Consider the following 25,258-nt stretch of genomic DNA (forward strand, 5'->3'; position numbering starts at 1 on the left):
GACGCGCCAAGTGCTCATCCAGGTACTTTTTAAAGGATGTGAGGCAACCTGCCTCCACCACCCTCCCAGGCAGTGCATTCCAGACCATCACCACCCTCTGGGTAAAAAAGTTTTCCCTCACATCCCCCTAAACCTCCTGCCCCTCAGCTTGAGCTTGTGTCCCCTTGTGACTGACCCTTCAACTAAGGGGAACAGCTGCTCCCTATCCACCCTGTCCATGCCCCTCATAATCTTGTACACCTCGATCAGGTCACCTCTCAGTCTTCTCTGCTCCAACGAAAACAACCCAAGTCTATCTAACCTCTCTTCATAACTTAAATGTTTCATCCCAGGCAACATCCTGGTGAATCTCCTCTGCACCTCCTCCAGTGCAATCACATCCTTCCTATAATGTGGCGACCAGAACTGCACGCAGTACTCCAGCTGTGGCCTCACCAAGGTTCTATACAACTCCAACATGACCTCCCTACTTTTGTAATCTATGCCTCGATAGATAAAGGCAAGTGTCCCAAATGCCTTTTTCACCACCCCACTAACATGCCCCTCTGCCTTCAGAGATCTATGGACTCCTTCCAAAATGTATCACCTCACACTTTTCAGGGTTAAATTCCATCTGCCACTTATCTGCCCATTTGACCATCCCGTCTATATCTTTCTGTAGCCCAAGACACTCAACCTCACTATTAACCACCCGGCCAATCTTTGTGTCATCCGCAAACTTACTAATCCTACCCCCCACATAGTCATCTATGTCATTTATATAAATGACAAATAATAGGGGACCGAGCACAGATCCCTGTGGTATGCCACTGGACACTGGCTTCCAGTCACTAAAGCATCCTTCTGTCATCACCCTCTGTCTCCTACAACTAAACCAATTTTGAATCCACCTTATCAAATTACCCTGTATCCCATGTGCATTTGCCTTCTTTATAAGTCTCCCATGTGGGACCATGTTAAAGGCTTTGCTGAAATCCATATAAACTTGCAAAGTTCAATATAGAAGTGATACAGGAGGAAATTCTGCCTCCAGTCTATTTGGAGAGTGGGCATCTTTGATTGGCAGATATGCATTCCATGCTGACTTTTTTGGTGGCATGGTGGGAAACCCTGCCATTGGAAAAATTCTGTCCTTTGTTTTTCTTTAAGTTTCTATTACTTGTGCCCCTCTAAAAAGGAGGCAATTTTGCTTATTATTTTTTCATTCGTTGACACTTGAGAAACTCGGTGTTTCCTTATAGTTTTAATGAAACAAAATACTTACAAACTTGCAGTATATTTCAGTGGAAGAGTAATCTGTGTAATTCCTGTCTGGTGAAGAATTATTTTGCTTCTTCTCCATCACCAGGCCAGAATTTAAAGGCCAAATTGCTGGTGGTTCAGGTACTGGTGTAATTGATATTCTATGCAAGTTTGTAATAATTTCTCTTTGGTATTTTATCAATAACTGTTTGTATTCAAACAGTACTGAGCTACCTTTACTCCAGTCAATCCCTCGTGTACTCTCAATCTCAGTGTTATCCTCAGCAGGGGATATAGAGTGCAGTTTTTTACCACAGCAGAAGAGGGGATATTAGCCCATCCATTATGGCAGTTACTCTCACATCAAGTTACTAAGTTCATTTTAAATTGTCAAAAGGTGACTGATTTCGCATGATTTTTCTGGAATATGTGGGGAGGAGGGCATGGAATTTGCAACCATCACCTCATTTCTCACCTGAAAATTGGGAAGCTGGCAATTGAGAATTGGGCGAGGGGACACGTCAGCTGTGTCATAGGTTCCTAAACTCCGCTAGATACAGCTTACAGGAGGGACTGTAAGTAGGAAACAGCCTGAGTGTAAAGCATCTTAAATATTCGAATCAGGGCTGTACTCTGGTCCTCGGACTCTGATTGTAATTTTCAAGTACAAATGGATGGATCATGCACTGTGCACCTACCGCCAATTTGTGCCAGGAGACGAGCAGCCTAACCAACAGTCTTTGATAGCAACTGAATTGTTGCTAAAGAAAGTTTTTTTAAATTTTGAATTTGGTACCACAGCATTGCAATCAGCTGCTCTTTGTGTGATTACACAGACCTTTTAGGTTCAAAAATTAAACCTCATAACAACTTTGGATGGAAGAGTTCTGCAATAATTTTGTGTTGCTGCAGTGCTAATGATGGAAATGGATAGCTTGAGCCATTTGGTTCATTTCTACATGCTTAAAATAACCTGCCCATAAATAGGCAGATGCATTTGGTGCAACTGGTTCCTGCCTGAGAGAAACTGAGGGGATGTATAAATAATAGCAGTGTGGCAGAGAATGTTTGTGATTGTCTTCAACTATAGTTTCACTGAAAAATTGGTAGTAGGTGGATGGGAAATCTACATTCTATCATTTTGCATAGAGGTTCAGGGGAAGGGGACAACTTGGCGTGTTGAACCAAATAGCAAGAAATCTTGACACATCAGACTTAACACAGGTTAAAAACAAATAAAAAAAATGCTATGTTTTGCTAACATGAGTCCTAATTCGAAATCTAAAAATTCATAGTCGTCTTAATTTTGACTTTTATAATGAAACTCCCTGTCCTTAGCTCCAAAGGTGTGTCTCTTTGAGTTGATGCTTAGCACACTTATTCATAAACCCTCCTAGACCAGTCTGCCATCATTCATAATTTTTGTTCAACTTGTTTTCTTGATGAAAGCCTATCGTGTCAGGTGGAACTACTGTGTAGCAAACTAAAATGAGGCTCCAGGTGCACACTTCTTAAACTTTCATTCACATTTGATTCTGAATTTCAGAAACTTTTACTCCTGGGTTGCTTAGTAAATTGTATGTTCCAGTTGGGAGAGCCTGTGGCGAAGTAGTAGTATCCATTACTCTAGACCAGAAGCTTCAGGTTCAAGTCCTACTTCATGACTTGATAGCCAAGGAAGGTGTGTGCATAATATGGCTGAACAGGTTATTTATCAGCCTGTAAATCTTTCCAATACATTTGATGGTAGGCAGTAAAGAGTGGGAGAGTTTCCTGGTCACCCATACTGCAGAAGGCAATACCAAACCACTGCAGTACTTTGCCAAGCATAATCATAGACTAACCCAATAGAAGTCCATAGTCACCAATGCCCTCTTAGGACATGGTACCTGAAGGAAGGAGTACTGCAGGGAGATACACCTGCATTCCTGTGTATTCTTTTTGGAGAAATTAATCTTTTAACTTAAAGGTCGGTGTCCGAAAATGGTGCAGTTTCTTACAATTCAGTAGGACATTAATTCCTCAGAGAAAATTGTGAGTCATGATAACAATACCAAAATTGATCCATTTACTATTGTTCACTATGAAAAACAAGCCACCCATCATTTCCCCACCTCCCAGAAAGCTGTTCACAGGAGGAACCCAATATGGTGCTGGTTACATTCACTTCATCCCTACCAAAGTAGAGAGAAGAGTAGAATTGCAGTGACCTCAGTCCCTTCACAGTCGAAGAGAAACACAAGTAGTGAGCAGTAGATCAGGCAGTCTAAACCTCCAAAAATTAACAAAGCAGCATGGCTACTAGGGCAACATCCTTGGGACAAATAAATCCAGAAAAACCCAGCAGATCTAAACTAGAATGGACTTAGCTCCTTAAACAAAAAGCAAAACTCTTACAGCTACAATGGACGGGTTTTGAAAGGACCATGGAATCTGGACCCAGTGTAAGCAGGATTTCAAAATTGTGGTCCTGAAGCATGTCTTGCCAACACCTGCAGGACAGATTTGAATTTTCAAAGGGCTAGCGGGGGATGGAGGGAACAGGAAATCCGCTCACTGCCAATTAATGGCCCATTAACGGTCAAAATTATAATTTTCAATTTTCAATACAGCGAACCCAAACAGCCTGGGGCAGGGTACTGCAAAGCTTTCTGGTTTGCTGCAGGGCCATCAAAAACTTTCTCTCCATTTACTTAAAACTTATCTTTCTTGGACCTCCTTGCACCAGTATCAGTGTTCTGCCATAATCTTAACCGCATGACCCCTTTCGTCACCATCCACATTGCTGGCCCTCTAGGGAGCTGCCTCTCTCTTCGACAAGTCAGTGGCAGACCCCAATATGGCTGCTGCCTTTGCAAATAGCACACAAGCAGCTCCAGCCTCTATACATTTTAAATAAAGGAGTCCAGTGTCTATTATGTAAACAGTGTGTTCATATAATGCCAATCCTCTTAAGTTGCAAACGTTATTTATTTTTTATTTACATGTTTAGGGAGTTTATTTTCCTAATCTGGTTTGACTCAGGTACCTGCTTGTGTAACTAGGTTTTTAAGAATTAATATTTAGTTTCTATACTGCCTGGGACATGTCAGAGTATAAAGTTGAATCACAGAGTTGCAATCTCTGTGCACTTTTAAAGTGATTGGAAATATTTATTTTTATTTAGTGAGTTGCCAATAGAAATCCTCATATTGGTGATTCTATTTGAGACTTGGGGGTAAAAACTGTCCAGGCCTCAAGTTACTGAAGTCAGGGGGTTTTGCAGCTCACCACCTAATTACCTCCTTGGGTTAATATCAGGGCTATGATTTAGGGAAATATGAGCTTCACTGAGTCATACCTCAATGTCACAGTTGGTTTGCATTGGACATAGAAATACTGAAAATTAGGCACAAACACTTAGTACAGTTTTCCTGTACCCTGTCCTTTCTTCCTGTGCTCCATAGCTGCCAGGGTTTTGGTGCTTGTGTGGTAAATAATACCTTCCATGACAGTGACACTGCCACTCCACTGATTTCACAGAATTTCTGAATTTGGCATTAGTACTGAGATCGCCTGAGAAAGGTACTTTGGCATTGTTAATGTAGCACATCATCTGTACTATGACTAGCTTGTGTACAACTGACATTTTAAATATTGAACTTAGATTTTTCCAACAGTTCTGAGACTTGTTATGCCACCTTTATTACATTTATTCGATTGCAATTATTCTTTGATTCAGCCCGCAGAATAGGGCAGGGACAGGGTGACAAAATATGAGCCATTCAAAGCAAGTTGCCGATGGTCCTGCAGACCAAATTCTGTTGAATGGTAGCAATGTTCTGGTGCTCTACTGCATGTGTTTATTGAATCAGTGTCTGCTGCCTTCAGGCTGTGCTGCCATGGATTATGGGTTACCAGAGTTGGGGTTAAATGTATCCCTCTGTTTTTCATTTTTTAAACATTTTGGCACACAGCTCTACTTTCTCTCACCCAACACCCCTGTCAGTCATAGTATAACAGTGGCTGATAAGGGCATTTTAAAAAATGAAGTTCATAATTTGTCACTGGGGCACTCATTGCAAACCAAATGTTACAGATCAATTCACCTATATAAAACTCCACAAATTGTTCCAACTTTTTATCGTTTATGAACTGTATTTTGAATCAATACCAGACATGAAGAATGGGTCATGCTTGCAAAGCAGTTATGTATTTGTGGTTTGTTTGTCCTGTCATCATTCTAGAACTTACTTATGCCACTTTTTGATGGAACCAGAAGGTTGTCAATTAAGAGGAACCAAGTGCCTCTTTTGAAAGGGGCACAACTATTACACAGTAACAAAAACTAAAAACTTTAAAGAAAACTTGGCCAATCAAATTAAGGTGACATTCCCAAGGGTAAGGATGGACTCCAGTTTCTCCCCCATCCCCTGGTGCCCACTGGTTGCAGAAGGCCTCAAATGTACTGGCAAATACCGCTTGATCTCCAGGCAACCTGGACATTTGTCTAAAATAAAAGCAAAAACTGCGGATGCTGGAAGTCCAAAACAAAAACAAAAATACCTGGAAAAACTCAGCAGATCTGGCAGCATCTGCGGAGAGGGACACAGTTAATGTTTTGAGTCCGAATGACCCTTCAACAGAACTAAGTAAAAATAGAAAAGAGGTGAAATATAAGCTGGTTTAAGGGGGGCGGGGTGGGACAAGATAGAGGGCCAGTGATGGGTGGAGATAACCGAAAGATGTCACAGACAAAAGGACAAAGAGGTGTTGAAGGTGGTGATATTATCTAAGGAATGTGCTAATTAAGGGTAGAAAGCAGGACAAGCAAGGTACAGATAGCCCTAGTGGGGGTGGGGTGGGGTGAAGGAATCGAAAAAGGCTAAAAGGTAGAGATAAAACAATGGATGGAAATACATTTAAAAATAATGGAAATAGGTGGGAAAAGAAAAATCTATATAAATTATTGGAAAAAAAAGGGGGGGATCGGAAAGGGGGTGGGGATGGAGGAGAGAGTTCATGATCTAAAATTGTTGAACTCAATATTCAGTCCGGAAGGCTGTAAAGTGCCTAGTCGGAAGATGAGGTGCTGTTCCTCCAATTTGCGTTGAGCTTCACTGGAACAATGCAGCAGGCCAAGGACGGACATGTGGGCATGAGAGCAGGGTGGAGTGTTCAAATGGCCAGCGACAGGGAGGTCTGGGTAATGCTTGCGGACAGACCGAAGGTGTTCTGTCTAGACACTTGTCTAGCCATGTAAGCGAAGCAGGCAGTCAGGCCGAACAACCCCCTCAATCCCCTGCAGTCTGACCTGTTGATGGTCACCTTGACCAGGCCCAGGAGCAGTCCCTTGAGGAGGTCTCCTGATCTACCTGCTCCCTTTGAACTAGGTGGCTAAAGATCAGAAGTGTGGGACTGAAGTGCAGCTAGAAATTGAGGAGCAGAGTCTCAGATAACGAAAGAAGGGCTGCAATCTCTCCCACCCTCTATAAGCATGAAATACAAAGTCCGCCAGGCTGCACAAATTACAAGTGGCCTGGGAATTTGGAAAATGACTTAAGAGTCCATTGCACAGGACCGCCATATGCAGCACTTTACATGTCAAATCCCTTATAGATAAAGGGAGGAGTCCTGTGTTGAGAGCCTCCCATTTGGGATTCTCGACTCCTCCAGATGATAGGATGGAACATCACACCGTGACTGGATGGCAGATGAAGGCACTTCTGATTTCAGGCAGATTTAACTTTAACTTAATATGTTTACGTTAAAATTGCAGTAGGACAGGATCCAATGAATCCCAAGTTTGATAATTCCAGCCATGTGGAATATGTTATAAAACTAAAGACCTTGGCCGGAATGTTCCGGCCCGTTGGCGTCGGGCGTCATGACAGGCGTGAGCAGACAATATGGTGAGAAGGCCAAAAACCGGTTGCACACCATTGTGAAACCAGTTTGCGATTGTCTGCTTCGCCCGTAAATGGCGGGTTGTTTTTCCTGCTGCCGCACGTCAGGCACGTCATCTTAATACGTTTGCATCTAATTATAAGCCCTGCTCGCCGGAATCAGTCCCCCACATCAAATTTACCGCCCATGTCATGCTGGCCAAGAACATGTCTTGACAAGTGTGACATGCAGAAGTCTGGACTTAACATTAGGGCCTTGTTCACATCGTGGACATCTGAGGAGCAGAAGATGCTGGAGCCCTACAGCTACCGGAACCTGGAGGAACATGTGCATCGCATGCTGGATGCATTTTTATGGACATGGCTGCGCCGCAAAGCAGCTCAGGGAAGGTGGGAGGTCTCCATTGATATCTGGGGTCTTCTTTGGACATCATGGTCTTGACCGTGGGCTGCTACAGATGATCATCGAGGGGCAGGGGAAGAGTAAGGTCCAGCTGTGAGTGGGAGAGGAAGGTGTACCTGGGGAGTGGGAGAAGAAGGTCTAGGTTTGACTGAGAGAGAAAGGTCTACAGGGATGGGGTGTGAGGTTGGAAAGGGGGAGCAAAGATATCGGTAAGGTTGAGGACGGGGAGGCCGTACTGGGGGAGGACTGTATAACGGGGGAGAATGTGGCAACTGGGGCGGTAGGTGCAAAGGGGGAGGAAGGTGTAAGGGAAGGAGTTTGGAGGGGAGAAGGAGTTTGGAGGGGGCAAGACATCAGGGGGAGGAAGGACTTTGAGGGGGAGGAGTTCGGAAGGGCGAAGAAGTCCAAGAGGAGGAAGGACTTCGGGGGGAAGGAGCTTGGAGGGGGGAGAGAGTCCAGGGGGAGGAAGGGATTCGAGGGGAGGAAGGAGTTCAGGTGGGAGGAAGGAGTCCAGGGAGAGGAGGGAGTAAGGGTGGAGGAGGGAGTAAGGGTGGGGGATATCCAGATGAACTTGCAAGGGAGAGGTCTGTGAAGTTGATGACTGCCTCCTGGGGAGCGAACTGAGGGTAGGTGTGGTAGGATGGAGTGGTGAATGTGAGAGGGGGCAGAGTGAGCCAATAGGGTGGGAGGGTGAGGGTGCGACGGTAGTGTTAGAAGGGACAGTGAGGGTGGTTGGTGGGGACTCAAAGGCAGACATGGACCCTAGGGGCGGGAAGAAGGATGTCAGGAAGGTCAGTGTGGATAGGGGTAGAATTCTTGGCGGATAAGGAACGTGCACGTTCACTTGGACATCCGGGAAGAAAATGGTTCTGGTTGGTAGGTAATAGAGGGTGATGCCACGGGGTTAAACAGTAATGAGAGAAAGGACATGAGTGACTGGGGGAGGGGAAATACGGGGGAGCTGAAAACAAACCTTGCTACAACCATGCTTCTGAAATGAAAGTGGGAGGAGCCTCGTGTTGGGCAGGCACAAGCGCTGCATGGGAATGGGTGGACAGAGATGCAGGTCAGCTCAGATGGACAACTGAAAGAGAACCCCAGCAGGCAGCATTGGAAATGCTCAGGACGTTGAGTTGAATGTGATGGAGGAAGGCTCCGCGCACATGGGAGAATGCTTGCACAAGGCTCCGAAATGCTTGCACGAGCCACAAACACACATCTCCCCCCAGAATCACTCATGGTCTGGCTGCGTGCAACGGAACTGCTAGTGGGTGGGGGCATGCAGGGGGAAGAGTCGCAAAGCCTGTAAATGAAGCTGAAAGACACCATTACACATTACTCAGTGAAAGTGAATATATTTTAGGATTATAAAGTAACAAAATGTGTTCATGTAATCAGAAATTTTAAACTTTTCTAGGTCTACCACTTCTTCTAGGTGTTGCTCGACATCCGCAGGAGGGGTGGAGACAGCCTGTGTAATGATTGGTCCTTTTTGCCTCTGATGAATTTGGCATGGGTCTTCTGGGGAGCTGAGGCCTTGAGGGCCCCAGCTTGCTTTGGCTGTCCTCCTGTGGACCAGCAGCTCCCTCTGCGGTGACACAGGACGAGGTCGAGGGGGTCAGAGGCAAAGGGGACTTGGAGGGAGAGGGCAACATCTGAGATTCCTGAGTGGATGATCCAGGGGTATCCAGCTGCTGCTCTTCCTCCCTTCGGGTGCCCAAGGGTCCCGGCCTGACTCTTTGAGGGGAAGGAATACCTGGAAAGATGTCAAGGTGCCCGTTTTCCTCCCAGATTGCCACTGCAGGAACTCACCCATGGCTACCACGATGGAGTGCAGGTCTGCGCACATCTCCGGGTTCTGCTGGACCAGGCTCTCCATAGCATCCACCATCCTTCTCATAGAGACCACCATATGTGTATGTGTGGGCACCACTTCATCAGAAAGCAGGCGGACGCACCCCTCTGATTCGTGTGCCACTCTGTCGAGGGCTTCTAACAGCTCTGCGTGATGTTCTTCCACCTTCTACTGACGCTCCACGATGAGTTGGAAGGCCAAATCCAGAGGCTCGTCATCTGATTCGGCCTCACAGACGCCTCTTCCCCAACAGTCCTCTGAATGCTGGTGAGCTTGACTGAACCTGCCTCCTCCTGCTGCAGACATGTGTCGATGTGGTGACCACCAGATTGTGAATCCGAGCCTGCTCTAGATCTAGGTGTGTCTCTCCATGGTGGTGGATGGTGTGAGTAAGTGCTGTGATGGGTCTTCCAGGCTGTTTATTTCCAGCTCTTCAATGGAGGAGGTGTCCTCTTGGCTGGAAGTGAGGACCTGGATGGAGCTGAGGACTGGCTGGCTGAGGTTGTTGGTTGCTAGACAGAACCCCTTGTGAACCAAAGTAGAGATGATTAGTGCATGGTAGCCAAATCAAAAGCAGGAGAGAGAGCACTCACAGTTGTGTTGAGGGAGGGATGATGTGGTGCAGGATCCTCACATGGGTGATCGCTGCCGACTTCATTGTCGCTGCAGGCACGGTCCATGTCTTCACCAGTCAGTGCGATGGCACGCTCCTCAAAGTGAGTGAGGGGCCTAATGTGAGCCACTCCACCCCCGGTATGGAACCTCTCCCTGCAGTTGTGAGCCAGGTTCTCCCTCATGGAAACAGATATAGAAAGTATGAGTAGGACGCATGGTACTGCATGGAGTGTTTGTAGTGAGCAGAGCCATGGATGAGATGAGTGTGCGAGCTCCAGAGGATACGAGTCTGATGGAGATGTGAGGGTGTGTGTGAGAGTTAATGGTGTTGTTCCTTGAGGTGTGAGATTCTTGTGGATGTGTGATGGATGTGAGTTGAGAGTGATGAGAAGAGTGACTTAGCCTGGTGGAACAGATGAGAGCATTCATCCTCTTCCTGCACTGGATGGCTGTCCTCTTTTGCAGGGCATTGGTGCTGACCACCACTGCCACTGCCTGCCATGCTGGATTGGTGACCTTGCTTGCTGGCTTTCGCCCAGAGCGGGATAGAGAACATTGCAGTGAGCCTCCACTGCATCCAGTAGGCACTCGAGGGAGGTATTGCTAAGTTTGGGGCAACGTGTTTCCTCCCTTTGGTAGCCATCAGTTCCCAGCGGCTTCCTATCCCTTGAAGAGTGCTAGCTCTGTGCAGGGGCGGCCTTTAAATATGGTGCCCGGTTTACTGAAGGCCTGAGGTGAAGGTAGGGTAGGTGAATCAGAGGCCAATCTGACAGCGACCCAGCATGTTTTCTGCGAATTAATTATTAATGAGGCGGGACACACCAGGATTGGGATGATATGGCGTGAAAAGCCACCATTGTGCCAGCGGGTAAAACATCCATTTTCCTGCTCGCCACTGCACTTAGTGCAAATTTGGGATGATTCCACCACTTGTTACTTTTATCTTCTATTTGGTTGACATAATTCAAAGAACAACTGCAGATAGCATAAAAACTTGTTTATACAAGCCGATCGCCATGACAACTGTGTGCAATGATTATTCAGTTGACTTCATTGATTTTAGCTGTACTTTATTCAGCTCTGTCATTGGATTAGTAGGTAAATGCACCACTTGGTTTGTTATTAACTCATATAAACCAAGAAAGCCCAGGTTGAATCCCTGGAGTGAGCTTAGCTGGAACAGCTTCAGGAGCTCTTCAGTGAGCCTTATGACCTCAAAGAGGAAGGGAAAACTACCCAGGATTCCCGCTCCTGGTTACATACCCTTTCTCTCCTGCTGGAAAGTGAGTGTCCATGTCCATGTTCCGTGAGAACAAAATTGGGCTGATCGTGGTGTCACCCAATGGATCAGCTGGCTTGTGAGCACTCTCAATGTTTGTCTAGGCTTACATAGGAAGAACAGCCATGTAGATAACATGCAGCAGGGTGGCCATTCAAGTTCTTTTTAAAAAAACAATTTCTGATTTTATGAGTGGCAGCAAGTACAGATTTTTTTGTTACCCTCATGTGATTTCTTCCATTTTTGATATACATTGCAATAATTATCAGTTCAAAGCTGGTTTGTGCTAAGGATTGTCACAATTATCAACTTGAATACTTCACTGTGTTTACATTAGAAAGCAGAAAATTGTGCACATTTTATTAATATAACATCACCATTATAACTGGAACACATGATTAAGCAGTTTTTGTGAGATGAATTTTCATCTTTAATTGCTGAATCATTCCATTTTGCCTGCATTTAAAAAAAAGTTATTTGCAGGATGTGAGTGTCACTCTCAAACCAAGCATTTATTGCCCATCCCTAATTTCTCTTGAGAAGGTAGTGGTGAGCTGCCTATCTGATCCACTTAAGCCCATGTGGTAGGCACACCCATATTGCTGTTAGGGAAAGAGTTCCAGGATTTTGAGCTAGTGACAGCGAAGAAACGGCAATGTATTTCCAAGGGCGAGATTTTTACCATGTCGTTGGGCGGGCCTGGGAGCGGTCGCGAAGCCGACCACCGCCCGCAATCGGGCCCCAGCATCAATTTCACGCTGGCTGGCCAATTAACAGCACTACAACGCTGAGCGTTGCTGGGTGGGGGCGGGAGGAGGGCGAGCATGAAGGTTTGCACATGCGCGCGAGTGTGTGCAATTAAAGCTTCCTGAGGCACAGAGCTACCTCAGAGAGCTAAAGATTTTAAAAATCAAAAGTAAAGAATTTACAAATGTTAAAAGCATGTCCCTTCATGTGAGTCTGTCACATGAGCAGGGACATGTTATAAATGATATTTCAAAATGTTTATTTTATTTTTAATTCCTGTTGGAAACCTCATCCCGCCCGTGGATGAGGTTTCATAAAAAATCCGAAGGCCGCTTGGTCTTTTCGCCTGCCCACCAACTGTAAGGTTGGATGGGCAGTGAAAAATTGCATTCAATTAATACTTTAATGGCCTGTTAATTGTCTGCGGGCGCGCTGCCGACTCCTGCGCGCGTTCACCAACCGAGTGCGCGATGATGCCAGGATATTTGCCCGACATCATCGCGTGTCATTTTATGCTCAAGCGGGTCGCACCTGCCCGCTCAGTGAAAATTTCAGCCCAAAGTTATGATGGTGTGTGATTTTGTGCAGAACTTTCAGGTGGTGATCTTCCCGTGCGCCTGCTGCCCATTTCTAGATGATAGAGGTTGCAGGTTTGAAAGGTGCTGACAAAGGATGCTTGGTGAATTGCTGCAGTGCATTTTGTAGATGGTATACCCTGATGCCATGGTGAGCTGATGGTGGAGGATGTGAATGTGTAAGGTGTTGGATGGGATGCTATTCAAGTGAGCTGCTTTGTCTTGGATGGTGTCAAGCTTCTTGAGTGTTGGATCTGTACTCATCTAGGCAAGTGAGGGGGGGTGGTCAGAAGGTGAGTTACTTGCTGCAGAATTCCCAATCTCTAACCTATTATTGTATTGTATTCTTGTACTGTAGCTGGGCCAGTTAAGTCTCTTGTTAATAGTGACTCTTAGGATGTTCACTTGAAAGGATTGTTTCCTTGACTCTAAAAATATGACCTAAAAAATGATAGGTCAGTTTTAAGTGCTGGGTGGAGACGTAGCCTAGCGAAGTGGCCCTGTGCTCTAAAAACGCTGCCATGCCTTGTGAATAGAAATGTGTGTTAAGGCAGTGGGGGTTTACTTTAGGCTTCTCCCTGGAGCAATTGTGAACCAGCCACTAGATGAGAGCATCCCAATTGAACTTATCTTCCAATTTTCCTGCCTTCTTTGTCAGGAAACACTGCTTAAAAATTTGCATTCACTGGATTGGATTTGGTAGTCACCTATTTCTTATTGTTGCCTGGCACACTGTGTAACCACCACCAGATTTCTGTGGACATGGCCCTCTTCACTATTACATTTTTTGCCAAGTTATGAATCGAGACATTCAAAATGGAATTGGATTATTATCTGAAAAAGTAGAATGTGCAGGGCTACTGGAAGAAGGCAGGGGAGTGGCGCTAGGTGAATTGCTGCTGTAGAGAGTCAGCACAGACATCATGGGCTGAATGGCCTCCTTCTGTACTATAGCCATTCTAGGATTCGATAACAACATATATATTATATATATCACCTCTAACAAAATACAATCTCTTAAGAGGCTTCACAGGAGTGCTCTAAGTAAAATAGAACACTGAGCCATATGTCCTAAAGCTTGGTCAAAGAGATAGGTTTCAATATGCGCCATAAAAGAGGACTGAGAGAGAGAGAGATGCGAAAAGATTTAGGGAGGGAATTCCAGATCTTAGTGACTAGGTAGCTGAATGCATAGCCATCAATGGTGGAGCAATTAAAATTGGGGATGTTAAAGAGGCCAGAATTAGAGGATCGCAATTATCACAGAGGGCTGCGAGGCTGTGGGAGATTGCAGATATAGGTGGGAGCATGGCCATGGAGGGACTTGAAAACAAGATGAGAATTTTAAAATTGAGGTGTTGCTTAACTGGGAGCCAGTGTTGATTAGCGAATGATAGATGAACTGCATTTGGTGTAAGGCATGGGCAGCAGAGCTTTTAAAGGCCTCCAGTTCACAGAGGGAATAATGTGGGAGACCAGTTAGGAGTGCATTGGAATAGTCAAGTATAGAGAGAACAAAGGCATGGATGAAGTTTGAGTGATTACAGGTCTCAGTTGAGCTGAGCCAGGGCCAGAGTTGGTCTATATTATTGAGGTGGAAATCAGCTGTCTCAGTGATGGCATGGATTTGTGATCGGAAGCTCATCTTGGGGTCAAAAACAACACAAGATTTCGAAAGCTCCATTTCAGCCTCAGAAAGTTGCCACAGACAAGAATGAAATTCATAGCTTGAAAATGGAGTTTGGTGCGAGGACTAAAGACAATGGATTTGGTTTTCTCACTGTTTAATTCAAGGACTTATGAATATTGCTGAAAAGAGAGAAATATTGCTGAAGCTTTTTGCCTTGTATTCATCATGACAAATGCAAGAATGCCAAATTTCAAACGATCACAACAATTGAAACCACTGGAGAAAAGGGCGCTTATTGGTTGGTAAGTCAATTTTGATTGGCTGAGGCATTGCCATGGAGAAAAACAACAGGGAACTATAGGCTCCCTAAGCTCCCAGGAAATTCAAATAAAGACGTGAACATATTCCTTTCGTTTGGAAAGAATGGGTCCCTGTGCAAGCCTAAATGAGCTACATTACAAGATTAACTATTATCCTAATTGATTGTTGATATAGCTATTAGTGCACTCAGGATTGTTAAGCAAGTGCTGCCCAAACGCAGTATCACATTTAACAGTAGACTTTTTGTTTTGGGTGATTTACCCGGAAGACAAGTAGAGAGGTGTTGGAGGAGAATGGTGTGGTCAACCATGTCAAAGGCTGAAGACAGGTCAAGAGGGACAAAGAGGGATAGTTTACCTTTGTCAAAGTGACATATGATGCCATTTGTGACTGACAAGAGCTGTTTTGGGCCTATGACAGGGACAGAAGCCTGATTAGATGGATTAAGACCTAGAGTTCTGGAAAGATGGGCTTGGTTTTGGGAGGCCACAACACATTCATGAATTTGAGAGGAAAGGGAGGCTGGAGATTGTGCAGTAGTCTTCAAGGACAGTGGGATCAAGATTGGTATTTGGCGAGAGGGATGATGATGCTGTGGTGAAGAAAGAAAGGCTTGTACTTGAAGAGAGGGAAGAATTAGCAATTTGAGCTAACACTATAGTGTTACAATGCAGTGATTGCTCAATATGAGAGGGGAAGAACATGAGCAATGTAAATACCCCTTGTGTGTAGAAGTGAAAATGTTATGAAGAATACTGAGACTTGCTGTTGTATCCATACAGTATGAATATAGTAGAGCACAGACACACGACCATGACTCCCCATGCACACACACGATACAGCAAGGGGTTAGAGACAAAGTAGAGTCTGAGTGTTATGACCCAGCAGTTGCTAAAGCTGAGTGATTTAAAAATCCAAGAGGGAAACTTTAAACAACTGTCATAACCTATATTTTAAGTGGTATGTTTGAGATGCAACTCTAAATTCAGGAATCAGATCACCAGTTCTCAAGAGGTTTTATATCAAAATACATGAGACATTTATTGATTTACATAAGTTAAATATATACACATGGCTACAAATTACTACTTTCATTTTTACAAATTCCCAAACTAATCTCCATTAAGGCAACAGCAAACCATAGACTTAACCAGACACCAGGCAAAGCATTTTCACCTTACGAATTCAAAATGAGGTTCCTCTCACTTTGGTTCCTGTGGAGACAGTTGTAGGCTTACAGCTACTTTGATATTACATTGTCTATGCCCTGCACACACGAAAACTGCTATCGTTATATCCAGCACATCTCATTGAATATAAATTCTCATTGTATCTCCAGCCTCTTTGAACTCCACCTCTTCTAATCCTTTCATAGTACCAATTTTATTAGTAATACAAACATTGCTTGGTTTCTGCTAGCTAGGTGCCAGATTTCACCCCACTTCTTGAATACTTTATTTAAAAAATGCAAATGCACTCTACATCTCAAGACAGAGTACACATCAAAGCACCCAGACTAGCTGTCTTTAATCCAATTAAGACACACCCACAGACTAAACCTCTATTTTAAAAGAAAAATATTTTCCAGTAATATTATGTACATTAATATATCTTAGCAGGCAAAGGATGCACGATAAAAGGACAATCTCAAACCTGGATGAAAATTGATTTGAAATGGGGATAAAGGAGAAGGGAATAAGGGGAGGTAAAATGTTAGGGTTTCTGAATTTTTTAAAAAATAGGCAGGATCTATTCTCTTTTTTAAAAAAAGAAGCTACTAATTTTAAGTGATTTTTAAAAAGGAATTGTCTGCCCAGTTGTTAAGATAGACATTTAATGTGGATCAGTGGTATAGGTTATAAATTGACTGATGATGACATTGGCTGTTTTACAGAATATACAAAACCGGTTGCTTTTTTAAAAAAGAATATCCCAATCTACCTTTCTATATTTTCTGCTTCTGGCACTATATCTGTGTGAGAAAAACGTAAAACATTGTTTGTTGTACACAGCCTAGCTGCATACGGTGATTTGGAAGGACTGAAGGCTTGGCACCTTGCAGGGTTGGACTTGAACCAATGCAGCTACGATGGACAAAATCCTCTGGAAGTTGTAAGCAAACATTTTGAATTGTATTTGAGAGGAACTCAGGAAAGCAACATTAAAAATCCTATGGGTGACATTCCTCCCAAAAGTGGCACACATGGTACTTGGACACCCTTAGCTGAATTGCTCATTAGCTGTTGTTTTGGCATTTTGGCTTTTTCATGATATGAATCACATTGTTCCGTTGGGTGAAGTTAAGTTGTATAAATGTTTCTGACTTTAGGCTTCAGCTACCGGGAATGAAGAAGTGGTCACATTCCTTCAGTCGGCGCTCAAGCAAAACAGGCAGGTAAGAGTTACATGATTCAGCGGTTGTTCGCCAACAACAACAATTCCATATTGAACTGAAATTCTGCTTAATATATTTTGATAACTCCCTTTTTGATTCATGCTTTGCACGAATATGGGCTCATACTTTAATAACCAGTTACACATGGGCACTAAATATTCACTGAGAAATTAATCCAAATTATCAATATGTTGTTTGGTTTGGGAAGCTGTCTTTGCATTGAAGGGATTTGAGAGAAAATCTGGTCTGCTATTAGATAACTTAAAGCATCCCTTTGTCTGATCTATGAAAAATTGTCATCAGTGAAAGGTTCCATGTAAGGTATATTCTGAAAGTCATTATGTTAACATTATACTTGCCAGCATTAAGGCAAAGGTGTCTAGGATTGAGACCAGTGTAGAAGATGAATGTATTGCCTTATGCAGCAGAGGTTTTCATTGAACAATGCTGTCTGGTCAATGTCCTCGATAAATTGAAGCTTTTTAACCTCACAATATTAGAGCATTGCACTTGAATGCCAGTAGATGAAGGAAAGCTGATTTCCATTGCTGGATAACTATGCTTTTTCCTTCTATAAGATCAGAGAACATGATAAGTGGTTTGGTGTGGCGATAAAACACAAATCCCATTTTCCCAAGCTAATTTAGTGTGAATAAGGAGCAAATCTTTTGCATTAATTATTGCATCAAATGATTTGCAGCAGCATTTTATTTTTCTCTTGTTTTTTTAACCGTTACAACCTCAAGAACTTTACATTTTTGCTGAACTTGTTTCTATTTTTCAGCTTTAGGTATCCACCATCAAGAAAAATGAGATTTACATTCTGGAGTGTCTGCACAATCAAAAGTCAAATGATATTCTCCATCTTCTTACAAGACCATCTCTTTTATTAAGAAAAATGAGATTTACATTCTGGAGTGTCTGCACAATCAAAATTCAAATGATATTCTCCATCTTCTTACAAGACCATCTCTTTTATTAAGAAAAATACATATTACACCTGTAAAGGACATTTTTTTTAAATTTTCTGTTGGACTGTGGGTTAAAATTACAATGACTGCAGGTTGAAAGACATGTCCACTGGAACAGGATGAGAGATATATACAATGTTGCAGTCCTAGAATAGAGTATGCCATGAAAGACAGGATGGTGCCGGAAAGGAGTCCTGGACCAAGGGAGCTGCCTGACAACAGCATTTTAATTGGCTCCTGACCAGGTGACCAGGTTTTGTGTGAGAGCAGAGCAGAATAGCTCCTAGCCTGAAAGGAACAAGACCTAAAAGCTTATTTTTCCTGTGTGTGGCAGATTCCAGTAATTCCACAATAAGGTAGCCGGTTTTTTTCTCCTCATGTCTCTATAACCTGCTCTCTCTGAAAACCCCTGTTAAGAGGCAAAGGGGAAAATCACTGTTAGAGACATTGAAAGGCAAGTGCTCAACCTAATACTGAAGTGCTGGAAGACCACTGCGTGTCATCAACAAAAACTGAAAGGAATTTGGAAGACATCGATCAAAACCAACCCATGGAATCCTGTATTCCGGAACTGGTGCTATTGAACTGTTTTATCCCACCCTTAAAATTCATGTTTTTGTGTGCCTTATGTGTCTTGTATGTGTGAGTATTGGGATTTAAGAAGGGGATAGCGTTAGAAGTTAGCAGTTCATATTTCTTTTGCCACTGGTTAATGACAGTTTGTTCAATAAGCAGTTATTTACTTATTAAGTTTACAAACTTGATGCTTGTATTTTGTTAACCTAACTTAAACAGTTAGGTAGAATTGGGGCAATCTGGTGGTTTGATCAAACCTTTTTCACATTTGTCGCAGCTCAGGGAACAGTGGGGCTTGATATTACAGCACAGTATCCCCAGTGGGTCATGATTGATTTTAATGAATCAGTAATCATATTTGAATAAGTTGTAGAGTTAACAAAACCAAGTAATTTGGAATGAAAAGGTTCTACCCCTTAAAATCTGTGAATATCTCCTGTTACAAAAATATAATAATTTTCATAATATTATTCTGATTTATTGTAAAGTAGGTTTATGGGTGTGAGTGTATATGGCTCTGTCTGTATGATATAATTACATTTTGAGTCAGGTAGATTGTAAGCTTGAAATTATCAAAAGAAGTTAGGTGTAGAAATGTACTTGAAATGCTAATAAGTAGACAGGGATGGGTCTTAGCATGTAAGGCGTGAAGGGAATTTGCATTTTTAGATAAGTGAAGGGGTTGTTTGGATTTCAAAGGGATGTTAGAATGTTTACAAATAGGCAGATAAGCAAGGCTAAGTGTGTTTATTTTTCCCAAAGGTTACTGACAATATTGGCAACATGAAAGATTTTTATATTATGGGAAAGGTAAAGTTCCAAAGACATGGAATTTACATATTAAAGAGTGAAAAACACATAAAGGAGAATGAAAGGGGGACATGTAAGATCTAGTAGGAGTGTGTAAAACAGCCTTGGGGAAGCCTCCAGCCATGTTTGAAAAAGTCTGCTGTGTCCAGTAACTAAAGTTGGACTCAAGCTTTTGGAATTCCACTGTCAAGTGCATACTGTGGTCACCTGCTGGCTTGTTTTCTTAAATTTAAAATCTATTTTAGACTGCTGCCTTAAAGGGGGTGTGTAATTTAGAGTCAGGTTAACTAGGAATTTTAGGATTTGTTATAGTATTAAGTAATTATAGTCTTATGTATGTGCTTGAAATCTTTTCTTGTGTCAATAAATATTTTAATTTAATTTTTTAAATCGCTAAAGGTCTTAGTGGGCTCATTACTTCTGAATTCAGTGCACACGTCTTGTAATAAATACAAATTACAAAACCATTGCAATAGTGTGGCCAAGTTTCCCTTGTGGATTTGGTCTGCCTGGCACACATCATCTGCCACGTCATAACGCTCGTCATTTGGAGCTGTTCGTGGAAGTTGTGAGTTAACAACAACTTATATTTACATAGCACTTTTAACATAATGAAACATCCCAAGGCACTTCTGAGGAGCATTTTAAAATAAAGCATGACAGAAATGTCAACGCAGAAATGTGTAGGGAGCTGCCTTGGCAACACCTTAGAGTTTGTCACCGTCTCAATTGGTCATGGACACATGAAATAGGGAACGCTGCATTGGGGAACAAAAACAGGTTTAGAATTTTTATCCCTACAGTATGGTTCACCACATGCAGACTTTTTAAAAAACAATTTGTAGGATTCCCTGCCCCTCACCCCGTAGCATTGAAAATAAATTGAAACATGCAATTGTCTACCTCGTTGACCCTGTAGTGCTGTGACCATTTTTTCATCATAACTGGAACAATCTGTCTGCGGAGAGTGGACTTGTGCCAGTTCTATTCTTTGCTTTGTGTAGAATTGCCCGGCTGGATTTGTGTTCAGCTGATAGCAGAGGTGGAAAGGATGTTAACAGGATCTTCCTATCTTTGCCAACTATGGCAGTAACTGCCACGAAAGGAAAAAAAATGGGTGGCAGGATGCATTGTTACTACTTTCCTTACTCTTATCAGCTTGAACAAAATGTAGCACTGGGGATTGTGCTTTGTAAATTTGACCACTCATTTCATCATTTACTTTCATACACTCCTGCTAGATTTTATTTGTGTTATGATACAGCAGTTGGTAAAGGTTGTTATCTAAAATCCCAGAGGGTAACTTTAAACAACTGTCATAACTTATATTTTCAACTGGTATGTGATGCAACTCTGAATTCAGAAATGAACCCACCAAGCCTCCAGAGGTTTTATATCAAACTAAATGAAACATTTATTAATTTACAACAAGGTATTAAACAAATACACATGGCTACAGATTACTATCATAACTTTTAACAAATTCCCAAATTAATCTCCACTAAGGCAACAATAACTAGTAGACTTAGCCAGACACCAGGCAAAGCATTTTCACCTTATGAATTCAAAATGAATTTCAATTTGTTCCTCTGCAGACAGTTGTAGGCCTACAGGCTTAGATCTTATATGCCTCTGAGCTGCACACACAAACTCCTCTCAGGATATACCCTTTTGAATGCAAATTCTCATTGTATCACCAGGCCCTTTGAACTTCACTTCTTCTTACAATAAAACCCCTTTCATAGGACCAATTTTATTAATAATATAAACATTGCTTGATGTCTCCTAGCTAGGTGCAAGATTTCACCCCCACTCTTGAATGCTCTATTCAACAAAATGCAAATGTCCCCTCTACCTACTGTTTACATCTCAAAACTACTATACCTCAAAGCACCCAGACTAGCTGGCTTTAATCCAATTAACATACACACAGTATAAACCTCTAATTAAAAAAAATAATTTCCAATAACATTATATACATTAATATCTCTTCCTGACATTTGCCTGTTTTTTCATCCATTTGTATACATTTGGACTATTTCCATAAAGGCCAGATTGAATTAGGGGAAAATAATTGTTTTTTTTGTGCATGCCTCATCAGGTTCTGAGAGACAAAAATTGATCCCCATCCCTGGCAACAAGTGATAGTTGTGGAAATTCAGGTGTTATCATGATTATTCAAGACAACAGTGTATAATGAGGAAAAAAAGAAAGCTAAAATAACTTTTAGTATTAGGTGAAGGAGAAAAAGTAGCGTTCTAAAGTATATGATTTATTTTTCCAGTATGTTGATGACAATTCCCCCGTCAGCATCCCAAAATGTGGCGCCTGAACTCGCAAGATCAAAAAAACAATTAATTTTTAAAATCTCTTGGGAACGTTGTGACTGTCCAACTTGGAAATGGCAAGCATTACTTTCAATTCGAACACCCTCGTTCCTTGGCATAGCAAACTGCAGAACATAAAAAGTCGGCACGCAGCTGATCCAGGGAGCCATTATTTTTCAAAAAGCGGCCATCACCGTTATGCAGAGCCTGCCAAAACCGGCAAGGGTGGCAAATTCCTTTGTCTAAGAATCAACAATGACACCATCTTGGAAGCCTGTAAACTCTTAAAGCTGCACTTACAATTTAAAATTTTTCAACATGGATCAAAATTGAACTCAATTTGGACTAGCCCAAGGCCCGAACCAGTCATAGAATTAGGACCTATGGAGGAAAAGATTTTTAAAATATAGCATCGCTTCTGGTTTAAATAAAAAGTCAGAAGAAGAGCAGATGAACACACTGCTTTACTCGATAGGCCCGATTGCAGACAACATCAGTTTAAGACAGGGTATTAATGAGTCATCCGCCAAATTCCAGGAAGTTTTATAATCTTTTGATGTTTATTTTAATTTGCGAAGCTATAAAATACTGGAGAGAGCTAAATTCAATAAGAGTGTCCAACTGCCAGGGGAATCTGTTGATTCCTTCATAAATGATCTCTACAGGATGGCAGTGGGGTGTGAATATGGAGATTTAAAGTCTAGGCTCATCAGAGATGCAATAATGGTGGGTATAACAGATGATACACTCTCTGACCCTCCTACAGGGTAAAGAAGATCTAACCATGGACAAGGCAATCCAGATTGTTCGACTCTCAGAACTCCGTGAGTAGCACAGGACAATCTTAAGGGGAGAGAATAAAACATGGGGCAGAAGCCAACCCTCAGTCCAGTGTATCAGGTCACAAAGTCAGAGGGATAATCCAAGTCAGGAAAAGCAATTCCTGAACCGCCCAGCAGAGTGACCTTGCCAGTACTGAGGTGCGAAGTGCCTTCACAGAAGAGATCAGTGTCCTGTGAGTACAGCCCAATGTTTCCACTGTAACAGGAAGGGACACAATGGCAAACTATGCAAGTCTAAACCCTAGAAGCACACAGAAGGCCCAAAAGTAATCCACGAGATCAAGACCGAAAACCCAGAAGACACATAGCCATTCTTCTTGGGTGAGGTTAAGGATTGTGGCTTCTCATTCTGGAATGCAGACATCTTCGTCAATGGCCATCTAACAAATTAAAAATTAGATTAGGGTGCCAGTGAGGCAGTCTTGTCTGACAAGGAACCATGACTCAAACACCTCTGGCTTCGAAGGACAGGCACTCCACTTTACGGGGCAGGAGGAATCCGACTCCCAGTTATTGGCAGGGTCCTGGTGAAGTATGGTGGCAAACGGATCTTTGAACTGATGTATGTCATCCGTAACCAGTCTTTCTCCCTCCTGAGCAGGAATATCTGCGTAGCCTTGGATTTTCTCCAGACAAAAGATGATGTCAAGACAACCACTGTTGCTAGCCAGCCAGAAGTGCATTGTCCCGAGTACTCAAACACTAAAGAGTATTCAGACTCGGACTTCAGTTCTGAGTTCTCTTCTCTCTTTGTGGAGCAGATTTGTCTGTTCTCATTGCAGGACCCAGAAATCCTCCAATGGTCAGACCAGCCTACTACGATGAGATAACCATGATGCCTCCAGTGGAAGTGGTGCAAGAGAGTGATCAGTAGTCCGAGAAGCCTCTACCTCCAACTCCGACAATGGTACAGCTGGTCAACACAACAACAGCCGTGCATGTGCGACAGTTTCCAGCCAGGGTGCCACAACCACAAGGGATGCTGGTAACTGGTAGCAGTCTCCCACGATCAACAACAAAAAGCAGAGGTGCTTGTACCATTAAACCTTCTTCTCGCCACAAGAATGTTCTTCCTCTGCCACAGAGGGCATTGGGGCGGCCTAGATGTAGAAAGAAGAAAAGAAAGAAGCGAGACGGGGATGAGCATAATGTTCATTCACCCCGCAAGAAAAGATCTAAAGTAGCAGCAATCAATGATCAATACAACAGCCAGACTGACCAAGCACAGTTCAACGCGAAGGAATGGAAAAGAATGAAAGCACACCCAAATGCTAATCCAACCACTAAGCCAACAAGGAAGAATCAGAAATAACAAAGCCTACCACTCCTTCAACAGAATGACAAACGAGATATGGAAGGATTATATGGCCTCCAGACAGCTTAAACCTGTAAATTCAAGGACTTGAAGGGGGGAGATGGGGTAGTGAGAACGTTGTAATGATGCTAATACAGTAATCACAATAATGTAGTAATAGCAATAACGTGGTGACAACAATGTAAATGCACGAAATTGATAGCAATGTAAGGCATGAGGTAAACTGGTGTAACTCCATATACATTGGATAAAGACTTGGTGGAGGTGTGGAATAAGGGTCTGACACATACAAGGTTAATGAGGGACAGCCCACATACTGATGTGAGAAGGCACACGACCCAGACCCAGGGGTCAGTGTGGTGTTGAATAGAGATGGGTAAAGACCTAAGCATGAAGATGACTCCTAGCCTGTACCCTTTATTGTGCATGTGTAAATAGTTCTACTTGTTAACAAAGACTTATAGTTAACTTACTGAAGACACCTTCTTTCAGAGACACCGTTCTGTAACCAACACCCTCACAACTGGATATTCTCAATGACTGAAGATCCACAACTCTCTGGCCAGAGAATGCCAAGATCCACAACCTTTTGGATGAAGAAATTTCTCATCTCGATCCTAAAAGGCCAACTCCTAATTCTGTGTCTGTGACCCTTGGTTCTAGACTTCCCAGCTAGGGAAAACATTCTTCAGCATCTACCCTGTCAAACCTCTTAAGAATTTTGCATATTTAAAGGAGATCACTCTCAGTCTTCGAAATTGCAGAGATTATAGGCCTAATCTACTGAATCTCTCCACAGAGGAAAATTCCTCAGCCCAGAAATTAGTCTAGTGAACATTTGTTGCAATCCCTCTGGGCAAATATATCCTTCCTTAGCTAAAGGGAACAAAATTATGTACAGTACTCCAGGTGTAGTCACACCAAGGCCCTATACCATTGCAGTAAGACTTCCTCATTTTTATACTTCAACTCTCTTGCAATAAAGTTTAACATGCCATTTGCCTGGCCAATTGCTTACTGTACCTGCATGTGAACTTGCTGTGACTCATGTACAAGAACACCCAAATCCCATTGAATGCCAACATTTCCTAGTCTCGCACCATTTAAAAAGTAGTTTGCTTTTCTATTTTTCCTATCAAAATAAATAACTTCACATTCGCCACGATATATTCCATTTATGTTCTTCCTCACTCATTTATCCTATCTATATCCTTTTACAGTTCTGTATCTTCACAGTTTACTTTCCCACCTAATTTTGTATCATCAGCAAACTTGGATACATGTTACTGGGTCCCCTCATTTAAGTCATGGATATAGATTATACTCCATTTATTTAATCCCCATTGTAAAGAACCTGTGATGCTTTCTGTCTGAAAGTTGCTCTATAAATGCAAGTTGCTGGTTCTGAAAACTTATTGAAATAACATCTATGGGCAACTATGGGATCACTTTCACGCAATAAGATCTCAC

General features: G+C 42.6%; 1 protein-coding gene across 1 annotated transcript in view; it reads left to right on the forward strand.

Annotated features, from left to right (window-relative positions):
- LOC144693566 (60 kDa lysophospholipase-like) overlaps positions 1-23,303 on the forward strand; it is a 123,160-nt gene extending 99,857 nt beyond the window's left edge. Inside the window, 4 exon segments of the mRNA XM_078563408.1 lie at positions 16,565-16,664; positions 16,882-16,947; positions 17,738-17,793; positions 22,940-23,303. Coding sequence (XP_078419534.1) covers positions 16,565-16,664; positions 16,882-16,947; positions 17,738-17,793; positions 22,940-23,303 — 586 coding nt within the window.
- The last annotated feature ends 1,955 nt before the right edge of the window (positions 23,304-25,258 follow it).

This window comes from Cetorhinus maximus, chromosome 18 (genome assembly GCF_964194155.1).
Source record: "Cetorhinus maximus chromosome 18, sCetMax3.hap1.1, whole genome shotgun sequence".
Classification (NCBI taxonomy): Eukaryota; Metazoa; Chordata; class Chondrichthyes; order Lamniformes; family Cetorhinidae; genus Cetorhinus; species Cetorhinus maximus.